An 11,080-nucleotide genomic window follows, 5' to 3' on the forward strand; every position below is an offset into this window, starting at 1 on the left:
ATTTCTTAAAGAACAAATAAACTTGACACTAGCTAAGAAAAGTAGTTTTAATGTGTTTTCTAAGTTTGTTAAACTATTCATATTTATGAACAAAAATATATATTTTTTTACAAGTGCATTCAAAAATGTAAAAACTCACTAAGATGGATTACCCTAATGCAAAACAGCTTCTGAGGTACGATTTTAAAATAAAAAACACATATGGACAGACAGACACTAAACAAAGCGAGATATGACATATGTTCATATGAACTTTTTTGCTTGTTTTTGTGTCTACTATCATATCGTGTTAAAGTTGTGCCAACCTCTCACAAAACATCCGTATATCGGGTGTCCAAACAGTCCTGGGACAATTAAATATTTTTGAACAGATTACAGATAAGATCACAAAATAGAAATGCTGTGACCCGCTACTTCATCAGGAGGATGCCTAATAAGGAGTCAGAAGGAAATCTTAAATGTAAGCATAGGTTGATATGCACATCAAATTAAAGATCGTTATTAGTACAGTACAATGTTACAAACCCAACCTAAAACAAACAACTGAGCAGGAAATGACAGCAGTTCAAAGATGGCTTGAATTTACAATTAATACAAAAATAATTTCATTACTAAAAGGGAGTGAAAATAAATGAAAGGAAAATGAATGAACTATGACAGGCCTAACAGATAAACATATGTGACTGATAAGCACAACTATTACTGATATGAGAGTGGGTATTCCCACAAGCAGGAAACATTCTTGCTTTAAGTAGTTTTTATTAATAGCATTCTACCCATTAGTGAATACTCGCCATAAAAACTTTGATCTTCATTTGTTTTGAGTTGAAAACTTAGTTTTTGCTTGGCTTTGATATGGCACTTAGCAAACACAAGAGAGTTACCGTATTAATGATGTAATTGTGGTTGAGGAGACAACACGGTCTTACAGTAAAGTACAAAACCTATTCAATAATTCATTTCCTCTCCGATACCTGGAAGTATCGAAATTCACTGCTAGTTCTATTGAATTATATTTACAGCACCAATGTTGAGTTTGCCTTGTTGCTGTGATAAAGAGTTTGTATTTATGTCCAATGTAATTTACTTATTCCTAGTATATTTTGCTCCATACTTGATTTTGCCTTGTTTTCCAATCAAGAAAATGTATATCACAGATAAGAGGAGCCTACTTCTGTAAAAATTAAAAACAGATGAATTTTATATCAGTTTTATAGTAAAAGTTTGATAGTAAAATTTTCTTTCAGCTCCAAATACATTGCATAAACATAACCTATTCTAGTTACCCTTTTAAATAGGTTCAGTTTTAATTTCTCTATGGATTGGGTCAAACACATCAGCATTAATTCTTTTTGGCACCTCCTAACAGAAAAGAAGCAAACAGAGTCACTAACATACTACAGTAGCTGACAACAATCTCTCTGGAAGGTACCTTCAGAGAAAAACTGTCCCATACTTCTGGTTAACTGCTCTTTTACGAATTCAATTTATAACAATTGATTTTAATATGCATTCTTAAATAACTCAAAAGAGACTATTTTCATTTAATTTGTTTCTAACTCTTACGTACATAGATTTCTACGAAATAAGCTCTTTGATTTATGCGCTTCCACATAGGGAACATCAATACCAGTTAAAGGGTTAAAGTAAGGATAAGAGAATAAATCAAACACATCTTAGGAAAATTATGAACGAATATATTAAATATTAACAATATTTCAACATCACTTATTGACAACCTTATTATATATAATGCTAGTGATATTTCACCTCCAAAATACATTTATCTTATCAAACATAACAAAATTTTACCCAAAACATGAATGTTACAGTAATAAATAAGGGTATCTAAATACATGCATTGGCTGTTAACAGTATCTTGTTTCATAATACCTGAAACTGGAAAATATCTAACTCACGACTTTAAATGCAATTAATCACTATTATTATATTGGTTTTAACAAAGTATTCTCACTATAATAAATATTATAACCTAGAGGCAACTTTACTCTTAAAATGATTAGCCACAGCCAAATCTGTTTATATGAAAACTTGATAGCATAAAAACTATTGATACTACATCTACAATGTATAATGGGTTACACTCAAACAAAACAATGTGTGAGAAATCATAAGCAAAATAACTTATAAATTGAATAAGTCAACTATAATAATAGTAATACAGTCTAATAGGTGAACAATTTCAGTCTAACAAAAGCTTTAATAAAAAGCCAACGCTTTCCACCAAGCAGTCAGTGGTAACCAACTTCTTACAGAAGCCTTCTCTTATTTAACCTTCCACTTAATTTATTCCTTCCACACCTTCCGAAAGAAAACTTATCATACTTTGTGTTAAACACTACTTACATTCTTGTGTTAAACACTACTTACATTCAACCTGAAGTGTGAAATGATTATAAATCGATTACTGAGTAGATGATTAATTTTTGTAATACGCCTGCCTGTTTATGTCAAATTTAATAAAAACCAAGTTTTTATTTCAAGCAGCAACTTTGATTTACATGACAGCGGACATTAATTCAAAAAATGCCTTTCAAACTAATGATAAAAAAACAACAATTAACAAAACGGTTGAAATAATGTCACATTTTATTCATTTATCAAATAAACCTTGTTCATTTTAATATCAAAGAGCTTGCTATTAATTTATTTATTAAATGTTTTGGAATTAAGTGAATAAGTTTACTGTAAAAAAGAATGAACTCATATTAAACAACACTTGTCTTTAATGACCCATTCGTAACCCGGTTTATTAAGTTTCATATCAATATTTTTCAAAGACATAAAAATTACACAATTTTACAACATTAATACTGTTTTGTTACAATGTTAATGAAGCATTTCCAGTTAGATCTATAACAACACTGAATCCTTTTGTAATATATCCTGTTGCTAATCGAAATAATATTGCAAAGTATACAAGATAGTTTCCCAAGCTTTACTTTGAAAACTGACAAATAAAAACTTGTACCTGTTATCTATTACTTTGTAAAATTGACTCTATACTCTCTATCTACTAGTTAACATGCAAATTTACAAAGAAGTTTAGTGAGTTTGTATCTCATTGTATTGTGTTAGTTATGATTGTGGAGTACACATTACAACTAAATTCACCACAGATGGAAACTCATAATTGGGATGATAATTCCAAAATGTAACTCTACTCTGTAAATGGATTAATACAAAGCTCTATGGTGTGACAAACAAAAGAGCTGTTTGCAGAGAGCTAGGTCTGTATGATACTCAAGGTTGTGCATCTATTGTCTCACTCTTAGCCACTGTCATTGCGGCAGTATACCAGCCTCGTTCCCGCTGAGAGGAACCACTACCACCTGTATCGTCGGGACATTGTCGTCTAGTTGCTTGCTGCCTTCCAAAAGACGATATTTCCGTCGGTTCACATGAGTGTGGGAGTTTGGTTTTGTTTTCACAGGGTGCTTGTATTTCTCCTGTACACATAACAGTAAAATGTATTGTTAGGTTTTTAATTACTCTGTTCCCTAAAACTGCTACAAGCTGAGTACACGGCTTAAATTTAAATTGAACACAATAAACTCATAACTCTTGATAATGTTACTTTAGATGTCAATATACATATTGATATTGCAATGAGGAACATGTAAAAGAATTGTAATAGTATTTGTACACTCACATTTTGTCAAACACATGTCTACTTTTTCTCAAGTTCATGAAAATGAAACAAATATTTTAAAATTATCAGTATCATTAACAATTAATCAGAACAAAATTACTTCCTTAATACTTTGAGTGCAGATTCTGTAATTTTACACAATACCAAAAACCCCTGAAGAGTACGGATCACGTAATTTTAAGGAAGTGGTGTTTTTAATTTGAGTGAATTAGGAAATCGCTACTGTGACTTGTTTTTGTTGTTAGTAATACAATTCTCCATTGGAACATGCGCACATTGTATTAATCAATTACAAAGAATTACATGAACTTGTTTTTACATTGCAAAAGCTTGCATTTTTTGTTAAATATAATGACATAAGTTTAATCAATTTGTAATTGTTATTATACTGTTTTATCTATATACTTTTTTTAATATTGTAAAAAGAAGTAGTTTGTTTTCTTTGTAGAAACAAATTTATAGAATTTGTCGGCCACACACGATAATAACACAATCTGGCTACACACGATAATAACACAATCTGGCCACACACGATAATAACAATCCGACCACACCCGATAATAACACAATCCCGCATCACACGATAATAACACAATCTGGCCACCCACGGTAATAACACAATATGGCCACGATAATTGAACACTATGTATCAAGAATTGGAATCTCTTCTGTTTGTCTGGTGTCGATAAACCTGAAGGCATTGTGTTAAGATCATATGAAAAATGCCTTTTGGATCATGTCAGTTTTCAAAACGTCAACTTTTTCTCATTGCAGTAGCTCCAGTTATCATTTAAATTACAATTAGTTTTGTAGTGTACTAATTGTGTCACCTGTGTTCTGTATTCCCAATGAATATTCAGTTCGCTTATAAATGTAACCATGTAACTTCAATTGTAGCTGAAAAAGACATACATGTAGAGAATTGCCAGTAATTTTAAGCAGCATTTACAGAATTGAGTGATTGAGTATCATATTTTGAAAAATAGAGAGAATATTGAAATATTTAAGAAAATAGTTACAACCGAGTCTGGGAACAAGAAATTTTTTAAACAAACAGAATTTAAATAGTTACTATTACAGTTAGCTTACCGTTTTTACCTAGTTTTCATCTAACGTAAGAGTTTATTTAACAACTTTACAACGATACTTCAAGTAATCCTTTATAATACAATAAAGAGTTCTGGTTCCGTACGACAGTCGGCTTGTTAGCCCTTTGTACTTGAAAGGCCAGCAGCACTGGCCACACCAAGGTTGCAGACAGCTCGCGTTAGTTTTGCCGTAGTTGTCCTCGCAACTCGTATCGCCAGTACAGATGGCCGCACTACTTTCATTGACAGCTCGGTGGCCATATTTGTTAATTGCCTCCCTAGATCGGTATTATTTTTCAATTTCCTCCACGTTACTTGCATAGTAATTTAAAATGTCTAAAGAAGAAACAAAAAATAATTTTAAATTTATTTTTAACGACTTTTTCTAATACAGAGTTAAATATACATTTGGGAAATTTAACTTTTATATGTATATTTTTAACAAAGATATGTAAATAAAATGTTATAAAGTAGGCCTTTACAATTATGTTATATTCAGACATGAACAATTTTACATTTTTGTCAGCCTTTACATTTTTTTATGGAATCAAACTTTTGAAAATACACACCTATGTGTAGTCAAGAATAGTTAGCACACAACTTCTAATAAAATTGTCTAGGTTTCTATCACTTCAATGTATAGGCCCACTACGCATCATTCGTCTTATTTGCAAAGTCAATGTTTAGAGAAGAATTATAGGTTAATTTAAAATTTACTGCTTTACTAAAAAGATTACTTTCAATTACATTATAAAACAAAGAGAATATTAGAAAATAACTGCTATGTTTAGTGGCCAGTACAGCTGGACCTACGAGCTGAGATAACATTACGCCAAAAATTAATCCTCGTTTCTGACAAAATGACAGGTGAGCTGGTCATACGAGCTTCAAGGACAAATTATACATACTGCCTTCGAGTGCATAGGGTTAACCCTCTCCCACTCGCATTGTTTCCAGGCGCTCACGGTGCTTCTAACCTCAATTAATTCGCTCTGCCGGTCGCGCTCGGTAAAAATACGCGGTGCCTCAACTTACACACGTTCTGTCATTGTAATTAACTATAATTATATATAATAATTATTTTACTATATATTGGTTCAATGAAGTTGACTGTACGAGACCACGGAGGGGGCACACGGACAGCTGGGCGCCGGTGGTGCGGGATTGTTTGTTGCGCAGTTACTTGGTGAAGGTCATTGTCTGGCTCGCCATCACTGCCACTATGATCACTCCGAACTACATTCTCAATGCCACCAACCATTTCACAAGGCTCTGGTACATCACTACACTCACTTGAATCGTCGCAACCACTACTAATAACGAGATCGATTTCACTGTCACGAAGTGTACGACTACAACCCGCCATTCTTTCCGCACAACTAATATAAATAGGAAAATAATGGAATAAATCTACTTTAAAAGTAAAGTGAATGGTCTCCTGATAGCAAACAACCCGTAGTAGTACAAGATATTGCTACTCGAGAGCAGCACTTATCGGCTCTAGTAGATAAAGCAGTGCGTGCCAATCTGTGCCGTTTAAGCTGCAGTGGCTATGTGGTGGCCATGCCGATTCATGCCTTGCGAGCGGGAGAGGGTTAAAGAGACTACTGCAGTGAGAATAATTTATTTCAAATTGACTGAAGGTATTAAAAAAAGTATAAAAGACTGACCAGACTGTGAATGACGTGACCGCAGTCCTTACAAGGCTTGTCTTCGGAGAGGCAGACCGTCTCGTGTTGCTTGAGCTGTCTGCTGCGCTTGAACACCCTGTTGCACCTTTCACACCTGAGGTTCTGCATTGAGTGAGTTTGCAAATGCAGCTTCAGCTTGTCTTTTCGATAGAACTCCTTTTTGCAGTTCTGGTGCTTGCTGAAGGGGCATTTATACCTGAACATTTCACAAGATAGGGTTAATGCTACAGAATAATACTTTGTGCTACATAATTTTTATAAATTTCCAGTAACGTAAGCAGAAACAATTAGAATTACACTTAATATCACAGAAAAGCACTGATATGGCAAAACCAATGGTAAATATAGTGCCAATGATAATGTTATAATGAATTTATATATTTTTATTGCTGATATGCTAGGTACAACACTACCATTGCTTATTTCCTTTATTCAGCTTTTCTTTTTAATCATATTATAATAAAAACCTAAACATGAAGTTAGAAATCAAATTATGCGCATCATATTAATTAAAATGTGACAACGATTTAATTAAAAACTAATAGACAGTTTAAAAAAGAATAATACATTAATCAGTTTTCATTGGATTTGAAATTAAGTATTTACCAGATAAACTACATTGAATTGAAGTGCAACAAAGTAGTCTGGTTAGGTTAGGTTGAATTCCACTATAATAAATTTTTAGGCAATAAAGTAACTTACTTGTAACTTTGTACTCAACCACTATGAAAAACAAGTTATAAAGTTTTGTAATATACTAAACCTACATCAAATGTTCTGTAGTGTGGATATTTAATATTTATGAGGGCTGTCTGGAAGTATCCAATATTCAACGATTACTGCTTATGTTATCAGATTCAGCACGCACTATCTCTTTACCCTCCTATTTGTACCAAGAATAGCTCTCATTCACAACTTTAAGAAGTCAGCTGTCAATCAGTGTTTAGTGCTTGTGTTTCCCTAGCCTTTCACAGAATTTCTCTAAAAAATGACGCAACGTGAAGGTCAGTGAATTTTCAACACCAGCTATATTTGCAGGAAATGCTTCAAAGCTGTGGTGGCCTAGCAAATTTCATCGCTATCAGTATACGCGAGAAATTTAGTGACAATTCATCTATATCACCTAATATAAGCTCCTTTCTTTGTATCCCTGTTTCTTTTAAGTATTGACATAACATAGTGTATACGTAAACTACACCTACACGTCCTTTCTGTGACGTTAGGAAAATACATGGATCCAATTCAGAAAAAAACAAAAAGACAAACCATTACCAATAGCCAGACTGCAGTATGTGGTACATACATTTTCGGTATAGACCACGATTTTGTTGATACAGAAGACCAGAGTAGTATACTTTGGCCGTTCCTGGGACAACGCACCCGAGACCGGATCTGGGACAAACCGTGTGAGACCGAATCTGGGACAGAATTTTTTAGAGAGCGACTAAGAGTGTGAGTACGGGTAGTCAGAACCGCGCCGCGCGAATCACCACGCATGTCATCGCTGTCCCGCCACCGCGCAGACACCACGCGTTGTTACTGTAAGTATACAAGGAAAAGCGAGTTTGTTCTCACCAATATGTCCTTGTAAGAGTTCCATTCTTCATCGGTGTACAGATCCTTCTCTACTATATTGTTTTTCGTCAACAATCTCCAAAGACCCTCAGTCCCTTTGTATTTCTTTTGAGAGCTGACTAATATAATGTCATCATAATCAAATGTAATCGGTTCGGAACCGATCATCGGCTGCTCTAGATTTACATCGTACCAAATACCAAACTGTTTGTCGTTGGATTTTGGAAGGTATCGGGCTCCTAGAGAACCAAGTGTTACTACTTTAGAATCCATCAACTGTTTCATCGATTGCTCTTGAGGTTGTACTTCTGGCTCATCATCGTAATCTACATCCTCAAACGTTCGACGATCTGATGCTTGAGGTTGAAACCTTACCAACTGTTTCATACGGTTTTGACTACGTATCTTTTGTGTTTCCAATTCTCTATGTTGTTGTTCCCTAATGGCTCTGGTGATTGGTTCGTACTTTTTCTCATTTTCACGAACATCTTCTAACTCTTTGAAATGGGTCTGAGCAAACTCACTTTGTAATTTCCGGTTTAACTCATCCAACTTTCTAGCTTTAGAAACAGTGGGCGGTCGAAGTCAAAGTCAAAGTCAAAGTCAAGTCTTTTATTGCCGTTGATAATATTACAATTATGTGGCAAAAGTCATACCGAATAAATCTATAATTTTTACATTCGTTCACAATACCACATTCAGACATACAATCGTTACATTCATCCATACCACTTACTCGCCAATTCTCTCCACTGCCAACGCCAGTGTTAGTCTTCTAGATTGGAGGTCTCCCAACTATAATTCAAAAACTCGTCGACGCTATAGAATGCTTTAGACGCTAAAAAGCGCTTCAGACGAGTTTTTAACGCCTTGGGCGTTTGTACGTTTATCATGGAATCCGGCAAACTGTTGAGGAAACGGACACCTGCCTGCGAGGGCAGGTGTTCATAAACCACCGTTCTGTGTCGCCCAGTACGGTAGTTGTCTCTGCCTCTCGTTTCATATTCATGCACGTCACGGCCCCTAGTCAGGGCACATTTTGACTTACAGAATAAAACTGCCTCCAAGATATAGAGACATGGCAGGGTCAACAGCTGCAATTTTTTGAAAGCTGGTCTACACGACTCTCTGAAGTTAATGTTGGCGATTGTTCTAATCGCTTTCTTTTGAAGCCTGAAAACTCTCAAAATTTGATTGTTTGAACAAGCTCCCCACAAAATCACTCCGTAGGAAAGATGTGGGTAAATCAGGCCGTAATACGCCGCCATCAGAACCTGACTTGGGCAGTATTTGGCTAAAGATCTTAAAACATAAACGCCAGATGCTAATTTTGAACAAACTGAATCAATGTGAACATTCCATGTCAAACCTCGATCAAGGTATATACCAAGGAATTTGGAGGAGTAAACTTCTTCTAATGTGGAGTCTCCCAGCATGACGGAAGGCCCATCATGTGTTATTGATATGTTACGATTGGCAGACGTCTCATTAGCATTTGATGATATAGTATTTTTGTTTGAGAAGTTTTTTAATTCACCCTGTTCAGCACGTTTGAACTTTGCAGCCAAGACACTCTGAATTTTTTCAAGTCGCCTTGCTTCTTTTGCGTCTAGTTTATTCGCCATGTTGTATACTTATAGTAATAGACACAGAGTTATTCTTCAAATCTTTCAAGTCAAGTTTATGAACGTCAAATTACGTTTATACTTAAACGTCAAATTACGTTTATACTTATACGTCAAATTACGTTTATGAACGTTAAATTACGTTTATACTTAAACGTCAAATTACGTTTATACTTAAACGTCAAATTACGTTTTATACTTAAACGTCAAATTACGTTTATACTTAAACGTCAAATTACGTTTATACTTAAACGTCAAATTACGTTTATACTTAAACGTCGAATTACGTTTATACTTAAACGTCGAATTACGTTTATACTTAAACGTCGAATTACGTTTATACTTAAACGTCGAATTACGTTTATACTTAAACGTCGAATTACGTTTATACTTAAACGTCAAATTACGTTTATACTTAAACGTCAAATTACGTTTATACTTAAACGTCAAATTACGTTTATACTTAAACGTCAAATTACGTTTATACTTAAACGTCAAATTACGTTTATACTTAAACGTCAAATTACGTTTATACTTAAACGTCAAATTACGTTTATGAACGTCAAATTACGTTTATACTGGTACGTTTTACAACGAAGTATTATTCAACACTTAGTTTCCTTTTTAAATTGCACATATATTTCCTTTCTTGTGGTTTAGCTGTAGTATTAATAGATATGAATCCATGAGGTGTTTTCCAACACTCAAAACAGAGAGCCTCAAATTGGTTGAAAGTCATGTCAGAACCTACAAAGTCCTGGAACACTCTCTTTGTATAGTACTTGTTCATTGTAAACAGACACAACAGATTAACATTGTTTCGTATGACCTGCATATCAACCCGACCATAGCTCTGACTCAGGTACACACAAGAAATCCCTTTATGACGTCCTCTAATGAAATAGTCTTTGATTTTAGTTTGCTCTTCTAGGAGGCAGTCATCGAATACCACAAGTGAGTTTGGTTTGCAGTCATCGATAGAAATGAGATCTTGACAAGAAGAATAGAAAAACGCAATGTGTCTTCTAAGGTTTTTTTCTAATCTACTGTATTGTTCACGCAGATCTACATATGCAGGTTGTTCTATTGAACGACTAAACACGTATAGATTCTTGAACGGAACTCCATCTTTGTTGTAAATGAAATTCAATAACAAGTTCCTTTTACCACACCCAGACGGTCCTACAATAAGACACCGTAACGGTCTAGGTAAAAATTGGTCTTCGAATTTCTCTCTGCAATACACTTGAATTTCCATAGTATGTTCTCTTACATACATTTAAAATTTAACAGTTTTCGCATATTCTATGATGACCCCATGCTAGGGTTCGGATATTGTCTTCGAGTACGAAACGCTTGTCGTCCTTTGATGAAAGTACCACTTTATGGTGTTCTACGCTGTAGAGATTGTGTGCTTGACTCCGAATT

The 11,080-nt window shown here is 34.5% G+C and overlaps 1 protein-coding gene across 1 annotated transcript; it reads right to left on the reverse strand.

The window, feature by feature from the left end:
* Positions 1-1,676: 1,676 nt before the first annotated feature.
* Positions 1,677-6,671, reverse strand: LOC124364839 (zinc finger protein 420-like). The gene is made up of 2 exons (XM_046820617.1): positions 6,432-6,671; positions 1,677-3,470 (listed from the first exon to the last, which is right to left on the reverse strand). The coding sequence occupies exons 1-2, from the start codon at positions 6,654-6,656 to the stop codon at positions 3,303-3,305; spliced, it is 393 nt and encodes a 130-aa protein (XP_046676573.1). The 5' UTR covers positions 6,657-6,671; the 3' UTR covers positions 1,677-3,302.
* Between the last annotated feature and the right edge of the window lie 4,409 nt (positions 6,672-11,080).

This window comes from Homalodisca vitripennis, chromosome 6 (assembly GCF_021130785.1).
Source record: "Homalodisca vitripennis isolate AUS2020 chromosome 6, UT_GWSS_2.1, whole genome shotgun sequence".
Taxonomy (NCBI): domain Eukaryota; kingdom Metazoa; phylum Arthropoda; class Insecta; order Hemiptera; family Cicadellidae; genus Homalodisca; species Homalodisca vitripennis.

Excerpts from the sequence above, each read along its gene's own strand:
- LOC124364839 (XM_046820617.1), bottom strand. The coding sequence starts at position 6,656 with ATGTTCAGGTATAAATGCCCCTTCAGCAAGCACCAGAACTGCAAAAAG. Across the intron at positions 3,471-6,431 it reads GTCACGTCATTCACAGTCTG|GAGAAATACAAGCACCCTGT; the intron begins GTCAGTCTTTTA and ends TTATGTGTACAG.